The sequence below is a fragment of the Canis aureus genome, chromosome 17, assembly GCF_053574225.1.
Source record: "Canis aureus isolate CA01 chromosome 17, VMU_Caureus_v.1.0, whole genome shotgun sequence".
Classification (NCBI taxonomy): Eukaryota; Metazoa; Chordata; class Mammalia; order Carnivora; family Canidae; genus Canis; species Canis aureus.
In genome coordinates, this window is record NC_135627.1 from 53,629,581 (window position 1) to 53,651,095 (window position 21,515).

General features: G+C 43.0%; 1 protein-coding gene across 2 annotated transcripts in view; it reads left to right on the forward strand.

Annotated features, from left to right (window-relative positions):
* Positions 1-10,536: 10,536 nt before the first annotated feature.
* Positions 10,537-21,515, forward strand: part of DNAJC15 (DnaJ heat shock protein family (Hsp40) member C15) — a 79,081-nt gene continuing 68,102 nt past the window's right edge. For both annotated transcript variants that reach the window (XR_013355931.1, XM_077855553.1), the window contains exon 1: positions 10,537-10,674. Coding sequence is in view for 1 of the 2 variants with exons in the window: in XM_077855553.1 (XP_077711679.1) it covers positions 10,570-10,674 (105 nt within the window). In the remaining variant the exon portion in view is untranslated. The remainder of the gene's footprint in view (positions 10,675-21,515) is intronic.

Here is a 21,515-nt window from a genome sequence, read left to right on the forward strand (position 1 = left end):
ATACTCTTCATATGCAATGCTTTCTCATACCTTGTTCCCCCAAGCCTGCCTCAATCTTATAGTCAGCTTGAATGCTATCTTCTTGGACTCCTTTTCAGACTCATCCTTTTATGCCCACTGCACTTGCCACCCACGAGAGTCCTGTTTTCTGATCAGACCAGAATAGTGACTTGTGGGTTAACTGAAAACCTAATTAAATGGAGGATAAACAGTATTTTTTATTTTATTTTATCTTTAAACATTATTTTTTAAAGATTTTTATTTATGTATTTATTTGAGAGAGAGAGAGCGCGTTGCAATGGAAAAGGGGAGGGGAGAAAGTATCTGAAGCAGACTCCAGCACTGAGTCATGGAGGGGATGTCACTTCCATGACTGATCTCATGACCTGAGCTGAAACTGAAGTGGGAGAGTGAGGTTCTTGTCTCATTGAGTCAAAGAATGAATGTTGCGGACAAAGGAGACTGAGTAAAGTGGTAGAAGTTTATTAAGCAAGGATACAGAAAAAGCTTTCAGGAATGAGAGGGGTCCGGACAGGGTTGCCAATGTGGGCCTCCATTGACAAGTCTTTTCTTTAGAACTGACCAGGGAGCCTTATCATTCTTAGGATGTCTTGGTTTGAGTAAGGACTGGTGATAACCTCTTTAATGGCTTACTTCTGTTTAGGATCTGGTTATTCTTTGTTGATCACAGGTGACTGTATAAAAAAGACAGCCTCCCCACCCACCCCTAGGGCAGGTGGTCTGGTTGGTTCCCTTATCTCTGGTTTCCTTACATGTCAGCATTTTGGGGATTTCCATGAGCCTCATCACAATGCCCCCTATCTATCTCTCTCTACCTAGCCTCGCCTGTTCTTTACTCATTCCTCCCCCTAAAATATTTACCCTAATTGCTGTCAGGGAATGGGAGATGATCACTCTGGCGGCTTCCTGCTGAAATGGGTCGGCAGGCTGTGCAGCGGTTAGAATCTATCCACAGGCTGGTCCAGAGGTCTATGGTATGGCTCCGCAGGTCATGATGGAGAGCAAATGGTACATGCAAAAGGATAAACATAAAACAAGCATTAGATCCAAAATTATGATCACATCCCTTAGATAAGATCGGTGGATATCTTGATCTTATTTAATTGATCATAATTATGGCTTCATGTTTCATAAAGTCAACCTTAGTTCCTTAAAGCTGTTTGGTCATATCTGAGTCTATGCATGTCTCTCAAATCTGCCATTCCAGTCAAAGCCTTGGTAAAATAACCAATATTTCCAATGGTGTCCTGTTACAAGGAGAACAGATTTTTAATGAATTTATGCAAATGATTATGATTGCCATGGAAGAAAGAATACTTATTGAGAACTTTCAAATTTCAGAGAGTTTGGGTAGAGAGAAAAGTTAAATGCTACAATTTGTTCACAAATGAATACTTTATCACATTTCCAAAAGTCATAGATAACTTAAGAGAAAGTTTCCTTAATCTGGGAGAGCAAATATAAGAGAACCAGCATGTTTCAAACAAGAGTCACAAAAAAACTATAATCATTTTTCCCAATTCACTTAGTCCCATATTACCATTTCTTATTTAGTTTGAAAGCAGCTTTAATTAGTTCTGGAAATTCTTACCGATTTCAGTTTTGATCTTAAAGATATTGAATACCTGTATTTGTCCTAAAAATCCTTTATATGAACCTCCTTGAAGATGAAACTCATTTTGGAAGATAATAAGAACCATAAGAAATGACAAAAACTTAGAAATGGACATTGTTAATGATCTGATATGAGAGTTCATTAATGATGCAACTGACAAGGAAACTCGGTTATTTCTGTGACACATAATACTTCAATAATCAGGGCAGCCCGGGTGGCTCAGCATAGTTTAGCACTGCCTTCGGCCCAGGGAGTGATCCTGGAGACCCGGGATCCGGATCAAGTCCCACATTGGGCTCCCTGCATGGAGCCTGCTTCTCCTTCTGCCTATGTCTCTGCCTCTCTCTGTGTCTCTCATGAATAAATAAATAAAATCTTAAAAGAAATATTTCAATAATCAAAATATCAAGTGATGACCTTTCATTAAAACATATTAAAACTTTATGAATTGCATATCATCTCTAGAATAGTTATAGCATTTACCCAAATGTAACCTAAGGCCTATCCGTTGTTTAATAGTGCTTCCAGGGATCCCTGGGTGGCGCAGCGGTTTGGCACCTGCCTTTGACCCAGGGCGCGATCCTGGAGACCCTGGATCGAGTCCCACATCGGGCTCCCGGTGCATGGAGCCTGCTTCTCCCTCTGCCTGTGTCTCTGCCTCATTCTCTCTCTCTCTCTGTGACTATCACAAATAAATAAAAATTAAAAAAAAATTAAAAAAAAATAGTGCTTCCAGAGTAACTTAACATACTAAATAAAAAGGCCTAATGAGTCAGATACTTCATTTACACCTTATTTTTTGGGAAGTTTGTTAAAACTTTAGAAAGGTTTCAAGCACATGCCTGACTAGAATTAGGGATGTTAAAGACCTGATAAAAGCAAAACATAGAAATGGGGTTTTTCTGGGCAGACAAAAAAGAAAACAACCATTTACATCTTCCTATAAAGAGCAGACCAACCCTTCAAGAAAACCTGCTGAATAGAGAGAACACAGACTTTCATTCTTATCCCCCTGTACTTTAAAATCCATTCTCTTAATCTTAGTCCATCTTGACCACACCTAAAATTTATTTCCAAAGATTTCCCTTCACAAACCTTCTACAACTTTCCTTTGCTCTCAGATTTTGTCCCAAGCCATTTCTTTCCAAACAAGCAGTCTCATTTGGGACAAAATTACCTTCTTTTACTTTCAACAAAAATGCACTCCTCTTCCTTATATCTTTCTTACATATCTCCAACCTCTCTACATACAGAGTTGCTTCCCTTATTCCCATCAGTCTTAACTACATTTAGCAGGATTTTGGTCTCTTAGAGACCTTAGTCTCCAGTGAAAACTAAGTAGTAACCAATTGTGAACTGTTACACCTGAACTCTTTAGACAGCAATTTTATGAACCCGTTTAAGAACAAAGCATGTTGGGGAGGAGGGCGGGGGGTGGGGGTGAATGGGTGATGGGCACTGAGGGGGGTACTTGACGGGATGAGCACTGCGTGTTATTCTGTACGTTGGTAAATTGAACACCAATAAAAAATAAATTTATTTAAAAAAAAAGAACAAAGCATGTTTACCAATACACCCAAATATTGTTAGTTTCCTTGCAATAAGAAGTCAAAAGCACAAACCTATGTCCAATAATCAATGATTTAGCACTTTACCCTACTTGGAAAAGACCTAGATGTCCAATGACTTCAATCCCAATTACCATCCAAGCAAAATGTAAAGCTTCTAAGTCTTTCCAAAGACTTAGAAAGCTATCTTAACAATTACCCATGAAAACTTTGAGGCAGACAAGATTAAACATCATTTTAAGTCATCTTTTTGCTAACAAATTGCAACAGAGATAACATGAGCTTATTTGACCTTCAGTAGACCTTGGTAGAATAGGTTTCACATTTAATGCTGGTAACTTGAAAGGAATGTCTACCTTAAACCAACGAACTCTAAATACTGAATTATAGTCCATCTGGATCCACTCTTGAAAGTCCATCAGTTTGTTCCTCATTGTCAATTTTTACCTGAGACACTGGTGGGGAAATCCGAAGTGAGTAGTGAACACAGGCGGCACACACGGTGGTGTGGAAGCAGGAACAGGGGGAGAAGACAGAAGAGGCAAAGTGCAGCCAGAAGGCAGAGAAAAGGGGTCCCTGGTTCATCCACTTGGACAGATGAGCAAACCCCATGTTCTTCCACCAAGTGGAATTAAGCAGTCCATGTCAGGCCAGAGAAGACAGGGAACCTCCCTGAAACATAGGGAGTTTCAGCAGCTGCTTGGGAATATTCCTTAAAATCCCCGTCCTGAGGCAGACTAACCACAATTGGCTCCAATTATAGCCATTAACCTGAGAAATGAATGAGGGAGAAGCCCCCATGTGCGCTACTATAACCTGAATCTATTGGGAGGAACAGTGAGAGTGAGAGTCAGTATCCCCCTTGCAAGGGAGAGCCTGCATTTCCTCCAGCAACTTGGGTTTATCCAGAGGCTTATTTAGATAACTGTCCAGTATGTCAGGAGGTAGTTTACTAGTCAACCTCTTCAAGCAAACACATTCTGCAAGAGGCCCTTCGGTGGGGGTCCTGAAGTAGAGCCCTGTTCCATGCAGAAGATCTAACTGATAATCCCATTGAGGCCATGCAGTGTTACAGGAGATCAATCCTTTCCTAGTTTTGCAATCAATATTGTTTCCAGTGGGTTAAAAGGCACCCCAAGGGAGAGTCCTTGGGAACTGAAGAAGAGACCATGCCTTGCTGCAAAGGTCACACCTTATTTTACCATTGCCTTGAAGAACCCACCACGGAAAACACTGCAAAAGTTTCAAGGGGAAATTACCGAATTTTGCAGTACCCAATGTAGAGAAGTTCCCACAGAGAATGGTTTGTTTCCCATCTTGTGATCCTGGTAGGAGCCCCTTACCCCATACCTGTTATAAAGAGGTGACTCTGAAGGCATCCCTACATATCAGTTCTCTCCCAAGAACCAAGGCGTCCCCTGGTTTGCCTACCCAAGGTGAAAGAGTGGCCTAGGGATCCCTGGGTGGCGCAGCGGTTTGGCGCCTGCCTTTGGCCCAGGGCGCGATCCTGGAGACCCGGGATCGAATCCCACATCGGGCTCCCAGTGCATGGAGCCTGCTTCTCCCTCTGCCTGTGTCTCTCTGCCTCTCTCTCTCTCTGTGACTATCATGAATAAATAAATAAAATCTTTAAAAAAAAAAAAAAAAAACCTAACGTCTTGGGTTGAGGAGGGATTAGGCCGGTGGGAGTAGCCACTCTTACCTGTCCATCACTTGATCCTCCTTATCTCCTCTGGATTTCCCCCCAGAAAGTCTGGCCTAATCATAAGGGCTTAGGGAGGTTAACAGTTTAATATTCTTTTTAGAAGGCTAAGAATGTGACTGAAACAGCTAGGATCTCTCAGTGGGAGGTGTGTGTTGCTTATGGATGAGGCTTCCCTGGGGTGTGATCCCCAGGGCCGGTCTCTACTCTTTTGTGTCTCAGAGAATCCCCAAGGTCACTAATGGTAATGGAAGGGCAGGTTCAGAGCGCTGGATTGCCGGTCCTCCTGTGCATTCCCAGGATGAATCTTAAATAAGCAGGGAATCCTTTTAAAGACCTCATTCTTTGGAGCTCTCTTGAATTGAGCTCTTGTTGTTTGGTCATGTTAAATTGGCCTGCAGTCCCTAGCTCCTTGAATATCCGATCAGTCAGGCCAATTATAAACCGATTTTAATTATGTTTCCTTGCTTTATCCCTGGGTGCTTTTTTTGTCGATATACCTATGGTCCCACCTGCAAGCATGGCCCTGTTGAGGGGTGCAGACCCCAAGTTTTAGCGTCATCATAATTTCATATTTTTGTTATTGGAACAAGAAAGCCTCAACCATATGACCCATTAAAGTCCCAGCCACTAATGCCACCAATTAAGGAATTGACTGGGGGTGTGTAAGGAGGTAATTACACTCCTTAATGCCCAAAGTATCCTAAGGGGAGTAAATGCCCAGGAAACATCAGGCTGTTTCCAAAGTATCATAGAAAGAGATCGCTGTAATCCTGCTCGCCGATAACTTGGGTTTAATTCCTGGCCGTGATTAAAACTAAATTACACCTAACAGAGAAATATGTCTTAAACCAGGCAGCAAAAATGAGGAAAATGTTGTTCTTCCTAAACTAAGTTCTCATGAAAGGCACTTTTTTTTTTTTTAAGATTTTATTTATTTATTCATGAGAGACACAGGCAGAGGAAGAAGCAGGCTCCCCATGGGGAGCCCAATGTGGAACTGGGACTCCGGGATCACACCCTGAGCCAAAGGTAGACTCTCAACCACTAAGCCACCCAGGCATCTTGATAATTAGTTTACTAAAGAAATCTCATATACAACCAAGCTGGCATTTCCTGTGCATGGCCTAGGGCATCCAGGCAGGCACTCAACCACTAAGCCACCCAGGCATCCCTCATGAAAGACACTTTTAAATGGAAAAGTCTTATATCTACATAGGCAATACTCTTTCTCAAATAAATCCCTGATTAAAAGGGCATATTGATCATTGGAGACTGGAAGGGCCCTACTACCAGCAAAGGTAGGAGAAGGCCATTTAAGAAAAACCAATGAACAAAGCAGAATTGGGTAGGCTTAGGCCAACATTCCTTTCTTTTCAGGAAGGGGGATTGATCAAAGCTTTCTCTAGAAGCCTGTCAACTCAGTCTTAAAACAGGAGGCCGTGCTATTTGCCTTTAACTGGCCGACAGGTGCCTGGTTTTGCTGTTAAAAGAAGAGGTTATCCAAGGGAGAGTCATCTCCCAGGAAAGAAGAGTCTGCTTTTACTCACCCTTCGGTGGGAGTAGTCCCGGGTTTCGGCCTTTAAGTGAGGTGGGAGAGTGAGGTTCTTGTCTCATTGAGTCAAAGAATGAATGTCGCAGACAAAGGAGACTGAGTAAAGTGGTTAAGCAAGGATACAGAAAAAGCTCTCAGGAATGAGAGGGGTCCGGACAGGGTTGCCAGCATGGGCCTCCATTGACAAGTCTTTTCTTTAGAACTGACCAGGGAGCCTTATCCATTCTTAGGATGTCTTGGTTTGAGTAAAGACTGGTGATAACCTCTTTAATGGCTTACTTCTTTTTAGGGTCTGGTTATTCTTTGTTGATCACAGGTGATTGTATAAAAAAGACAGCCTCCCCACCCACCCCTAGGGCAGGTGGTTGGGTTGGTTCCCTTATCTCTGGTTTCCTTACATGTCAGCATTTTGGGGATTTCCATGAGCCTCATCACAATGCCCCCTATGTATCTCTCCCTACCTAGCCCTGCCTGTCCTTTACTCAAAACCAAGAGCCAGACTATCAACCAACTGAGCCACCCAGGTGCCCCTAAATATTATTTTTTTAAAACATCACTTACAAATCACTGTTTCTAAAAAAAAATAAAAATAAAAATAAAATAAAATAACAAAAAAACAAAACAAAACAAAAAACCAAATCACTGTTTCTTAGTAAGGAAGGTTTTTTTTTTTTTTTCGTGTGTGTGTTTAAAAAAAATTTTTTTTAAGCAAGTTCCATACCCACTGTGAAGCTTGAACGCACAACCCTGAAATCAAGAGTCAAATGCTCTACCAACTGCGCCAGCCAAGCCCTGGTTACTATGGAGTTATTTAAATTTTTTGTTCCTAGTAACACCCTTCCTCCTACTCCCTATGATATTTTAATACCACAATATACACACACTATATCTATTTATGTACTCTATATTTGTAGGGTCAAGGCCTTTTTTTTTTTTTAAGATTTTATTTATTTATTCATGAGAGACACACAGAGAGAGTCAGAGACACAGGCAGAGAGAGAAGCAGGCTCCCTGCAGGGAGCCCCATGTGGGACTGGACCTGGGACTCCAGGATCACACCCTGAGCCAAAGGCAGATGCTCAACTGCTGAACCATCCAGGCCTCCCAGGGTCTTTTATTTGGATGTGGGTCCTCGGCCTCAGATTTCTTCCACATTGATAATCTATCCTATATGATTCCTAATTTGGATTTGTTTAAAATAGAGGAGAACAGAACATTTTAAAAAACAAACGATGTAGAATCACACTCAATTATTATGATTTTATTCCTATGATCACCATTCAACAGCTTTTTAAACTATATGTGTGTGTGTATATATATATATATATATATATATATATATACTTGCTTTAATTAAGCCTTTCCAAAACATTTAATTTAGTTTTCATAAAAACAACTTGTTCTCTCCCCACAATTACACTTTATCATTATATAACGTCTAGTCACATTTTATCATTTCAAAGACAAGACAACCCCTTGGGGATCAAACACAACCATTGTCAGGGGGCAGCAATAAGAAAATATACAGGAAAGAGGTGAAAGGAGTCATATATAGAAAATAGTAACTAACACTTTCAGAGAACTTATAAGGTATCCAGTGCTATTTCAAGAGCTTTACAAAAGTCGACTCTTTTATTTTATTTTTTTAAGTCGACTCATTTATTACACAGAAGTTCCATTATCATCTTCCATTTTCCTGATGAGGAGACTGAGGCACACAAATGTCATTTTTTGGGGTCGGGGGGCAAAAGTCTTTATTTTTAAATTTTTTTTGCAAAAGTCTTTTTATTTTTTTTTTTATTTTTATTTTTTATGATAGTCACAGAGAGAGAGAGAGAGGCAGAGACACAAGCAGAGGGAGAAGCAGGCTCCATGCACCGGGAGCCCGATGTGGGATTTGATCCTGGGTCTCCAGGATCGTGCCCTGCGCCAAAGACAGGCGCCAAACCGCTGCGCCACCCAGGGATCCCCCTGCAAAAGTCTTTTTAAACAACAGATGTTTAAAACATCTTTTACTGAAACACATTACCACTCTCTTTCTTTTACAAAGCCTATTGAACACCAGGTAACTTGTCTCTAAAATGGTGTAGCTAATCAAAATAGGCAGATGAAAATCTAATGTGGCTTCCCTTTTGGGTTTCACAAAAGCATTCTTCTTCACTCTCAGGGAAACCAGAGAAGTGAGTTTAGCTAAATGAGGATGAGATCTGTGTGACGAGAGAGAGGACTTCATTGCTCTCGTTTCCATCCTTCCTTAGGGGGTGAGGGTGACCTTAGCCAAGAACCAAAAGCTAAGAACTGATAGTCTTTGTGGAAGGTTTTTCTTTAAAACTGGCTACTGCTGTAGGAGCAGATGCTCGAGCCGCAGTGCAACTGAGGCGAAGTTTGCAAGCAGTCAGCAACCTGCTTTCACTAGGTTGGGGTTTGACTTGAGGCACCATCCTGCTGAGCCCACCTCCCCACAGAGTCACCATTCTCCCCACTGCCCCATTATTCCCTTTTCCAAACTTCTGCTCTGGAAACTTCCTTCCAGTTCTGGAGCAGGGGCAGCAACTTCCCTAAAAGGAGCTGGGGCTGACTTGGGTCTTGCTCTAATTGCTTGTTTGCTTTAGGCTGGTCGCCTGTGACCATGAGGAGCCAGCTGCTAGGGGACACCAGAACCCTCCCATAGTATGTGAAATGCAAGGAATCAGTAATTTTTTAAAAGATTTTATTTATTTATTCATGAGAGACAGACAGAGAGAGAGAGAGAGAGAGGCAGAGACAAGCAGAGGGATAAGCAGGCCTCATGCAGGGAGCCTGATGTGGGACTCCATCCCAGGTCTCCAGGGTCACACCCTGGGCCAAAGGCAGGTGCTAAACCACTGAGCCACTTGGGCTGCCCAGGAATCAGTAATTTTGTCTACTTGACACTGTAGGCCCAATGCCCAGCATAGTGCATAGGACCCAACAGGTGCTCCATAAATGCCTACTGAACAAATAAATGGATGAACGAATGCCAAACTGCTTCCATATCCTTCTCCCCCCCTCCTAGTTGTCTTCATTTTACCGTGCAACCTCCCTGAGCCAAAATGTTGGACAAATGGTATTCCCCTTCCACAATTAAGGAGAGCTTTGGAGAATTAAGTGAGTATTTCAGCGACACAAGCCTAGAAAATGACAGGACATACGGTACAGCTCGCGTCTCTTAACAGTGGATATAAAGGGCAAAAGAGGGCAGCCCGGGTGGCTCAGCGGTTTAGCGCCTCCTTCAGCCCAGGGCGTGACCCTAGAGACCCAGGATAGAGTCCTGCATTGGGCTCCCTGCATGCAGCCTGCTTCTCCCTCTGCCTGTATCTCTGCCCCTCTCTCTCTCCTCTCTCCTCTGTATCTCTCATCAATAAGTAAATAAAATCTTAAAAAAAGGGGGGGGGGGGACAAAAGAGCTGCCAAGTTGCTCCAGGGCTTGGAAAACACTCCACTGGCTTCATGTGTGGGTTAAGTTTTGCTCCAAAAGGCTTTACTTGGGGAGCCCAGGGGGGCTCAGTGGTTTAGCGCCGCCTTCAGCTCAGGTCGAGACCCCGGGGTCCTGGGTTCGAGTCTTGCTCGGGCTCCCTGCAGGGATGAGCAAGTGGCCACCTCTATTGCTTTCAGGGGTGGGAGAGTGCAGCCTTCACGGGAAGCATGCTCCGAGGCGTGCTGTGGCTCGCAGGCCTTCAGGCCCTGCAGCCTCCCTGCAAAGCCATCCGAGGAGACCCACACCCGACCTCTGGGCTTGCATCCCGGCCCTCGGCTGGGAAGAGGGCTGAGCGGGAGCCAGGCTCCCCCGCGCGATGGCTCTGGGCCTGCGAACCTCCGACAAACCAAATACCCTCCACGTCGCGGGGGCCTCAGCTCGGAGTCCGGCGCTCGGCTGCGCGGGGCCAACGCGGACCGGGACCCGGGCGAGGTCGAGGTCTGCTGGGGACCCGCGCCCTCCCGCGCTCCGCCGGGCCGGCGTCCGCGAACCCAGCGCCGCCCTACCAAGTTTGTCCCTGCGGCCGGCTCGTAGGCGACGTCGCGGCGCGCCGGGCCCCGCCCGTGCCCCGCCCCCTGCCCCGCCCCTTCCGCCGCGCGGCGTCCCGTCGCCATGGCTGCCCGCGGTGGTGTCGCCGCTGCCGGCGAGAGTCTGCGCTACGCCGAGTACTCGCCTCCGGCGACCCGACGGCCGGACGCCGACCTGGACAAGGGGCTGGTGAGTCCCGCCGGCTGCTCCCGCCCCTCTCCGGGCCTGGCCGCCGGCTCCCGCAGGACTCCCCCCCCCCCCCGCCCCGCCCGCCCTCGTTCCCTCTCACCCCTCGGGCCGTGGCGGTCGCGGGAGCCTCAGCTCTGCCCCGCCCCTCCCGTTGGTCCCGCGGAGCCGCGCTCGGTGCACCGAGTCCTTCGGGGGGGAGCTCCCAGGACTGTCGGGGAGACGGGCGCTTGCAGAGGCGCAAGCAGGGTGGGTTGTCCTGGCGCAGCGGGGGGCGACCCCAGCCCAGTCTTGGTCCCCGTGAGGTCGTGGGGGCCCTTGGAGAAAGGGATGGTGAAACACTGAGCTCTGTGGGGCGCCCGGGGGGCTCAGCGGCCCGGCACCCGCCTCCGGCCCGGGGCGTGACCCCGGGGTCCCGGGATCGAGTCCCGCGTCGGGCTCCCTGCGTGGAGCCTGCTTCTCCCTCTGCCTGTGCCTCTGCCTCTCTCTCTCTCTCTCTCTCTCTCTCTCTCTCTGTCTGTCTGATGAATAAATTAAAAAAAAACAAAACACTAAACTAGATTCTGAAGAATGAGCGGCGGGTAACTCCGGGCAAGGAAGAGGATACAAAGTTTCAGGCTCCAGCCTTTGTATTCGCGGGCCCGGGAAACTGCAGCTGGTTTATTCCGCCCGAAATGCAGAGCATTTGGGGCAAGTCAGTGTCTAGTAGGGAAGTAATGCGAACCTCCTCCTACGCATCTGTAAGTTCTCTGTAGCGGCGCTCAAAACAGGTGAATTTAATTTTAATAACGTACCTTTATTTTTTATTTTTTTAAAGATTTATATATTCATGAGACAGGGAGAGAAGCAGAGACACAGGCAAAGGGAGGAGCAGGCTCCATGCAGGGAGCCCGACGCGGGACTCGATCCTCTGACCCCGGGGTCACGCCGTGGGCGGAAGGCGGTGCTAAACCGCTGAGCCACCCGGACCACTCTTTATTTTTATTTTTTAAGATTTTATTTATTTATTAGAGAGAGAGAGAGACAGAGACAGAGACACAGGCAGAAGAGAAGCAGGCTCCATGCAGGGAGCCCGACGTGGGACTCGATCCTGGGGTCTCCGGGGTCACGACCTGGGCCGCAGGCAGGGCTCAACCGCTGAGTCCCCCAGGGCTGCCCAATAGGGTACCTTTATTTAACCCAGTGTATCCACAGTAGTATTTTGATATGTGATCAGTATAGAATTACTGAGATGTTTTGTTTTTTTTATTTTTATTTTTATTTTTATTTTTTATTTTTTTTATTTTTTTGCCTTTTTGTATTTTTATTTTTAAATTTTATTTTATTTTTTATTTATTTATGATAGTCACACAGAGAGAGAGAGAGGCAGAGACACAGGCAGAGGGAGAAGCAGGCTCCATGCACCGGGAGCCCGACGTGGGATTCGATCCCGGGTCTCCAGGATCGCACCCTGGGCCAAAGGCAGGCACCAAACCGCTGCGCCACCCAGGGATCCCGTACTGAGATGTTTTACATCCTTTCTCTCTCTCTCTCTCTCTCTCTTTTTTGTACTAAGTCTTTGAAATCTAGTGCGTGTTTTACACTTAGCAACGTGTCTGGCGGGGCAGCCTGGGTGGCTCTGAGGTTGAGCATCTGCCTCTGGCCCAAGGCGTGAGTGATCCTGGAGTCCCGGGATCCAGTCCCACGTCGGGCTCCTTGCATGGAGCCTGCTTCTCCCTCTGCCTGTGTCTCTGCCTTTCTCTCTCTGTCTCTCATGAATAAGTATTTAAAATCTTAAAAAAAAAAAAAAAAAAAAAAAGGCATTGTGCAGGGCAGCCCGGGGGTCTCAGCGGTTCAGCTCCTGCCTGCAGCCCAGGGCATGATCCTGGAGACTCTGGATCGAGTCCCATGTCAGGCTCCCTGCATGGAGCCTGCTTCTCCCTCTGCCTCTCTCTCTCTCTCTTTCTCTCTCTGTGTCTCTCATGAATAAATAAATACAATCTTAAAAAAAATAAAAATAGAATAAAAAAAAATCCAGCACACCTGGCTTGGGACTAGCCACATTTCAGGTGCTTAGCTATGTGTAGCTGGTGGCTACGTTATTAATCATTGCAGTTCCCAAAGATTTATCGGGGAGTGGAAGGACTGGAACATATGAAGCATCTGGTAAATCATGTGAAGGAGTTGGGTTATCCTGAGGGCAGTGGTACCATTTTCGGATGAGTTTTAAGTAGAGAAGTGACAAATTGGGCCCTTATGAAGCTCTCTTAGGCTTTGTGTAAGAAGAATGGATTAGTTGGAGGAAGTCTAGAAACATAACTTTTTCACATGGCACTCCATGAAGGGCCAGCCCACAGTGATCCATAAATACCTTGCCTTTAGATGCGCAGGGCCTATTGTCCATGCCAATTGTTGACTAGTCATACGCTGTGTTTGACATCTTTTATGTTGACCTGCCACCTTCCAGCATTTTTTAAAGTTTCCTAAGAGTGGGTACTGGGGATTTACTTCTAGTAAGCACTCTGTTTATGAGCAGTCAATCATCATTACTTGATTAACAGATAAATTTCTGGAGCAGTCAGATGGGCTTGCTTGGGAAGGTTTTAGAAAGCAATGTGCTTTCATTCAACATTTCCTTTTTTTATTTTATTTTATTTTTTAATTTTAAAAACTTAAATTATTATTATTTTTTTAAAATTTATTTATTTATTCATGAGAGACACAGGGAGAGAGAGGCAGAGACACAGGCAGAGGGAGAAGCAGGCTCCATGCAGGGAGCCCGACGCGAGACTCGATCCCAGGACCCTGGGGTCACGCCCTGAGCCAAAGGCAGATGCTGAACCGCTCAGCCACCCAGGCGTCTCTCAACAGCCATTCCTTGAGTACTACTAGGTGCCAGGTATTATTCTGAGACCTTGAAATAGATAAGCACACAGAAGAGATAAAAGTTTGAAGTAGCAAGCTCTGAGCTTCCACTTTTCTCTTCCATTCCTTAACATAACCCTGTGAGGAAAGTCCTTTTTAATTCTCACTTAAGAAATGAGGAGACTCAGAAAGTGGTAAGTAATTTAACCCTGGATCATTCTCCTGGGTAATAATAATAAGTGACAGACCTAGAATTCCAAGTCCTATACCCTATACCCTTTCCACTATGGCTTGCGGACTTCTTAGAAATAAGGCTTTCCGAGTGGAGTGTTCAGTCTGTGATGTAGACTGGATAAATTATTAGGTAGAAGGAATCTCTTTATGGAGAGTCGTAAAAATCTCTGTACTGGACTGATTTCCAGGTCAGTTGGGAGCTCTGTGGTATTTTGAAGATAGAAGTAATATTGGTGATCTTTTACATCTGTAGGTACTTCATTTGGAAGAGGATATGTACTGTAGGGTTTAAGATATCAGTTAGGAGACATCTTTAGTAGTCCAGTCACATGGAGACTAAAGTGTAGGGCATAGGGCAGTGATTCTAAAGTGATTCCTGTCCAATCTAGTGCCTCCTTTTTGTAACAAATATTCTGTAAGGTCTCCTGTAATACCTTCAATGATATTCATAGGCAATGAAATCTATTGGCAAAAAAACCCCTTAAAAATCAATATAATGTTTTAATTGAAAGATAAAGGTGAAGTATTTATTAGAAAATAACATGTTTACTATTCAAGTAGTTAAATGCTCAAGCATGAATACATTAGAAGACATAATGAAGTAATCCGTTGCTGTCATATTCTTTGCATTGGTGCAGTATGCCAGCAACTGCAATAAGAATCTCTGTGAGTGTGGCAGCTATAAATGTAGACAGATTTCAAATATATTATACTGACACTTCAGACACTGTAAGGGCCATTGTCATTGACAAACTGATTTTTCCCAAATTGTTAACAATTTTTGGTAAAACTTTGACCAAAACAAAGTGAGATCTTCCCTCAATTTACATAAAAGTTGCATTTTTTAAAAATTCAGTCTTCTTTAAAACAGTGAGAAAATGATATATTTTATGTATACTGTATCATAAAGTTCTAGACTACAGTGAACATAAATATACCTACTTTAATGTCCAGTAGATTCTTTTTTAAAATCCTGAGGGATGCAGGAAGCTCTTTGTTGTACAAGGTTGTGTCATACATTTTAGGACTTCTAGAATGAATAGTAGCTCATCCACCAAATACCCTCCCTCCCACCCAAATTATTGTTGCAACCAAAAGGTCTTCACAAATTCTCAAAATGTCTCTAATGGCCTGTTCTGCTTCTGTGGGAATCATTGGTCCAGGTAATGATCAATGATGAGTTAGAAGATAAGAGAACTGATAATAATAATTTTGGAGGAGCTTGGAAGTAATGGATGGATACCTGACAAAGAGTAAGCTTAGGGAAAAAGTAAATGACCCAGGAGTGGGACATATTAGTAATCTTATTGAAAATAGTAGAAAATAAAATGTCAAGGAGCTGAAGAAGAGATTTGTCACTTCTTTTTTTTAAAGATGCAATTTATTTTGAAGTTTTCGAAATATAGCATCTGCAATTGTAAATGTTAAGTAACTCTCAGGTAAACTTTCCTTCAGGGACTAAGAATTGATGTGCATTAACCAGTTTAGGAGATTAAAAAGATTAAAATGTATGTAAAAATACTTGTGTAGTGCCTTAAATAAAATAGTATCTTATAATTAATTGTGTTATAGTCAGAGGTCATGGTCAGATTTTGCTTTAGCAAATCTGGTTCACATGGAAAAGTAGAGAAGAACTTGAATGTTAAGAAGAGAATATTATAAATTTTTAAAGCATTTTGAAAAAAAAAAAACCCAGTTTGTATGAAATGACAGCCTTTTTAGTTTTCAGTACTTTCCCCAAAAGTATAACTTCTAGTGTTAGTACTATAGTGTAACATGTAAGAAAATCAGCCACATAGATATTTCAGGATAGTCCACATTGATACATGAAAACTAAGACCTACCAAACATGTAAATTACTAAGTACTTATTTGTTACCAAAACAAAAGAAACTTCTATTTTTCATTTCAAATTTTTACCTTGAAGCTTCCTTTTGAAGAAGTCACATGGATTACAGATTGTGTATCCTTTTAAAATTTTTTTCCTTTTTTTATTTTTTAAAGAGGCATCAAGTACCAGCTGGGGGAGAAGGGCAGAGGGGAAGGGAGAGAGAATCTTAAGCAGCCTCCACAGCCCAAGGCAGGGCCAATCTCTCCACCTGGAGATCATGACCTGAGCCCAAAAGGAGTTGGATGCTCAACTGACTTAGCCACCAGGTGCCCCTGGGCAAGAACTTTTATATGCTTCTGTGATTGGTACTCTATTTGACACGTGGTAGTCACTTAATTGTTTATTAAATCGATAGCTATTAACTTCTGTTATTATTGAGTGACAAACATGAATGTTTGATTCTAATGTTTATTAGGGTATTTTTTTCTTTGTAGGATTCCTCCTTTATGTTAGCCTCTAAGGGAGATCAAGAGTCTATGTCTGTCTTACTATTCTTTCCCAAGAATTTATTTATTTATTTTTCTTTCCCAAGAATTTAGCGCAAGGCTTGATACATACTGAATAAATGTTTGTATATGTATATAGTAAATACTAAGTAAATATTTGTGGCATGAGTTAATAGTCTCCATCTTTCCTCTTTGTATCACAACTGTCTTTTTGAGGCAGAATAATTTTTTTCCTTCTTAACTTTCCACAGATACAACTATTGTCTATCTTGAACTTAAATGTTACAGTCTTGAGATAGAAGTTTTAGCATTTTAGATTTTATTTACTTACTCGGGGAGAGAGAGAGAGAGAGAGAGAGAGAGAGAACAAATGAACAAACAAGCCAGGGAGAGTGGGAGGAGCAGAGGGAGAGGGAGAAGCAGACTCCCCACTGAGTAAGGAGTCTGATACTTTGGGGCTCGGGGCTCAATCCCAGGACCCTGAGATCATAACCTGAGCCGAAATAGGTGCTTAACTGATTAAACCACCCAGGGACTCTGTTTTTTTCTGGTGGATATTTGAAACTAGATGACAGTAATAGATACCAGACTTGGCCCGTTTGTTGATTTACTGGTATTATTTAAATAGTGCTTCTCCTTTTTGAAATATCTCTTATTTATTTTTAAATATTTATTTATTTGCTTTAGAGAGCCAGAGCATGAGTGGGAAGGGGAGAAGGAGAGCGAGAGAGAATGCAAAGCAGACTCCACACGGAGTGCAGAGCCTGTGGTGGGGTTTGACCTCACAACCCTGAGATCACAACCTGAGCTGAAATCAAAGAGTCGAATGCTTAACCAGCTGCCACCCACGTGCCCCTGAAATATGTCTTTTAAACTAAAATTAGATATTCTGTATAGGCAGGGACCATGTTTTAAGGATTCTCATTCTTTCAGTTCTCAACATAGTACCAGTTATATGGTTACTGTTCCATAAATTTTTGTTGGTTAAATCAGCAATTGAATGAAACAACTGGATAGGAAAAAAATAGAGGATGTGAGAAATGGTTTATGGAATTATGAACTGATAGCCCTAAGGAATAAAAAAGAAGATAAATGAGACTATCTCTCCTTTTTGGCTTTCTAATGGTAAAGAAAGGGTTAAGATATAAGCATCCCATACATTTTATATGCAGTCAGAGTACACATTATACTCTGACTTCTAATGTGTTTTTCTAGGTTTTGGTAATTTTATTGCTTATCACTTCTAATAACACAGTTCCAAATCTGTTTTTAAGTTTGTCAATGCACCGAGTCTAATAAAAAAAATTTTTTTTTGAATACCAAGTACATAGAGGCAATGCTAGATGTCTGTGGGAAGGATATGGATAAATCAGGATTGCCACCCTCAAGAACAGAGGTCAACAAATTTATTTTGTAGAGGGCTAAATAGTATTTTAGACTTTGCAGGCCATATGGTCTCTGCTACACTGCTTATCTCTGCCACTGTAAAGCAAAAGCAGCCATAGATACTGCATAAATGTGGCTGTGTTCCAATAAAACTTTATTTACAAAGATAGTTGAAGAGTTAGTTTGCCTGTGGGTGATAAGTTTGACAGCTACTGCTTTAGAAGGTAAATTGGATCAGATTTAAATACCTAATTCAAGACTGATTCTATTAAGAACTGTCATTCATTCATTCATTTATTCAACACTTAATTAATATTATTTTTTAAAATTTTATTTATTTATGATAGGCACACAGTGAGAGAGAGAGAGAGGCAGAGACACAGGCAGAGGGAGAAGCAGGCTCCATGCACTGGGAGCCCGACGTGGGATTCAATCCTGGGTCTCCAGGATCGCGCCCTGGACCAAAGGCACGCACTAAACCGCTGCGCCACCCAGGGATCCCTCAACACTTAATTATTAAGTCCCACTTTAAAACTCCTAGAAGAAAACATGGGCACTAATTTCTTTGATATTTGCCTTAGCAGTACTTTTGATTTATTTATTTATTTTGACAGATTTTATTTATTTATTCATGAGAGACTCAGAGAGAGAGAGACAGACAGACACAGGCAGAGGGGAGAAGCAGGCTCCATGCAGGGAGCCTGATGTGGGACTCGATCGACATCAGGATCACACCCTGGGCTGAAGGCGGCGCTAAACCGCTGAGCCACCCAGGGATCCCAGCAACGCTTTTTAGATATGTCTCTGCAGGCAAAGGAAACAAAAGCAAAAGTGCCTAAATGTGAGATACGGAGTCCCACTATTTTTAGGTAAGGACTAAGTGCTATCGTAAATAAAAAGATGAATCAAACATGGGTTTTAGGGGCTTGAAAAATACTTGATTTTGCAAGAAAAGCTAGAAAGAGACAAAAACAAATGTAACTTATTATCAAAGGGAAACAATAAGGAAAAATATGTTGGGATAAGGTTATGGATATACCTGAATATCAGGTTAAGGAGTGAGGACCATGTCTAGGCAGTTGAAGTTTTGTAGAGCTATGTGATCAGTGGCAGGCTTCAGGGAGATTAAGCCTGGAGCAGTGTTTAAGAAGGGTAGAGGATAGAGAAGCAAGACCAGTTAAGATTGTATTAGGGTGGGCATTCCTGTGGGGTCTAGAGGCCATAAGGGCAATAGTAATAGCAGGGGTAGCCAAATATTTTATACTAGGCATGAGGCTAATTCTTTAAATGCATGAACTCATTTAGTCCACGCAATAACCCCATGAGGTTTAGCTAGTGTTATAATCCCCACTTATAGATGGATAAATTGAGACTTAAAGCAATGAAATAATTTGCCCAAAGTCACACAGTTGATGTGTGGATGAACTCCAAAGGTATCCTGCTTTATCACCTCTGCTTTTACTCCAAATGTATTCTATCTTCTTTCCCCTCCAGCCTTTCTAACTGTGTCAATCAAGGTCTAACTAGGAAAACAGACACATTTAAATTATGTAAAACAAAGGAAGTGTAGCACAGAGAGTTGGTTTCATAGGCGAAGGAGTTGTTGTGAAGCCAGACGGGATTGTGAGGCAGTGCAGAGGTTGAGAACAGTAAGAAGCCACTAGCATTCTCAGGGCTGCAGGGTCACAAGGAAGAGGTGCTGTTTTCATGGCCGCTCCTGGCAGCTGGACCATGGGGCATCTGTGTAGTGGGGAGCTGCAGCCACAGTGACCCTGCTGCTCTGGCGCTGCTACAAGGCAGGGAGGAAAGGGGAGAACTACCCTGGCCTTTCCCTTTTTTCCACCCTCCTGTCTCCCACCATTGCATCCCATTGGTTGGACTCCGTTGGAGCCAGATGACACAGGAGCCATGCAGGACTTAGCTGTCCTCCCAGCAGAACAGAGTAGGGAGGAGCTGGGGAATGGATTAGTGACTACAAACAGATCTGGGACCAACACACTGACTATCTGTTTTCAGCTATAAGGTGATTTGAATTCCACAGATGTTGAGAAATTTGAAAGCATAGTCACCTAAAAGCACTGTTACAAAACACTATTTTATAAATGATGCACATTCCCTTTAGCCCGCAGAGGTCTATTTAACTCACAGTGTAAAGCAGAATATTATTTCAGGAACTCCATTTTCACTGTCTTATGCTCTCTGAATATTATTTAAATGCTATTAGAGATTAAATAAGCATTATTAGCTCTCATGAAAACCCAATCACCACGTGTAACACTTTTTCCCTTTTAAAATGGAATAGACTTTTTTCAACTATAGATTTAGATTTATAGAAAAGCAAAAAGATAACACACAGAATCCCTATGCACCCACTCAGTTTTCTCTGTTAACATCTTTTGTTAGTATGGTACGTCGTTATAATTAACAAACTAATGTTGCTGGATCCACTATTAACCAAAGTCTGTACTTTTTTCAGATTCTTAGTTTTTGCCTACTGTCCTTTTAATAATGTTCCAGGATCCCATCCACGATAATCACATTACATTTAATTTTCATGTCTGACTTGGCTCCTCTTAGCTGTAACAGTTTCTCAGACTTACCTTGGTTTCAATGATCTTGACAGATTTGAGGAATACTGGTCAGATATTTTGCAGAATGCACCTGTCCTGGAATTTGTCCATATGTAAGGCACATACTATAAACATCATCTCTCACTGTTTAGGTTAACCTTGATCTAATTTGATGACGTAGTATTTGTCTAGTTTTTCCACTGTAAAGTTAACTTTTTTTTCCCCTTTCCATGCTGTACTTTTTGAAAGGAAGTCACTGTGTGTGGCTCATATTTAAGGAGTGGGGAGTTATGCTTCCACTCCTTGAGGGTGGAGTTCTTTATGAAATTATTTGAAATTTTTTGCACAGGAGATTTGTCTTTATTCCCTTATTTATTTATTCACTCAATCATTTATTTGTATTGGTCAGGATTCATGGATATTTATACTTAGGGTTATAACTCAGTATTGTTTATTTTGTTGCTCAGACTGTTCTAGCTTTGGCCTTGGCATCTCTTTCAGTTGGCTCCTATACACCTTTGACATACGCCATTACTATAAGGTGTGTTTTTTTATTTTATTTATTTATTTTTTGAGTACTTCCTTACTTTTGGCACTATAAGGTGGTCTAGGCTCATTTTATATATTTCCTGTCCCTGTCCTAGAATCAAGCATTTCTCTAAGAAGCTTGTATAGGAAACTTCATCCTGGGTCACAGCTCTGGATCCTACCTAATAGCTTCATTTTTATCCTTTTACCCAACTTGTCCCCATTTTCCTTATCTTCCCCTTGTATAGCTGATGAAGTCATATAGTAAAAGATTTCCTTGTCTTGGGGTAAAGTGGCTGTGCTTTTAGTCCACCAGAGAATGTGCCGTTTCTCCTGCAGTTTCAGCCATGCTCTGTTTTGTTTTGTTGGTTTGTCTTTATTTTTATTTTATCTTTTTAAAGATTTTACTGGGCAGTCCTGGTGGCGCAGCGGTTTAGCGCCGCCTGCAGCCCGGGGCATGATCCTGGAGACCCCGGATCAAGTCCCACATCAGGCTCCCTGCATGGGGCCTGCTTCTCCCTCTGCCTGTCTCTCTCTCTCTCTCTTTTTTTTTTTTTTTAATTTTTTAAATTTTTATTTATTTATGATAGTCACAGAGAGAGAGAGAGAGAGAGGCAGAGACACAGGCAGAGGGAGAAGCAGGCTCCATGCACCGGGAGCCCGACATGGGATTCGATCCCCGGTCTCCAGGATCACGCCCTGGGCCAAAGGCAGGCGTTAAACCGCTGCGCCACCCAGGGATCCCTCTGCCTGTGTCTCTGCCCCTCTCTCTCGCTCTGTGTCTCTCATGAATAAATAAAAAATAAAATCTTAAAAAAAAAAAGGATTTTACTTATATATTCATGAGAGACACAGAGCGAGAGAGAAGGGCAGAGACACAGGCAGAGGGAGAAGCAGGCCCCATGCAGGAAGCCCGATGTGGGACTTGATCTTGGGACTCCAGGAT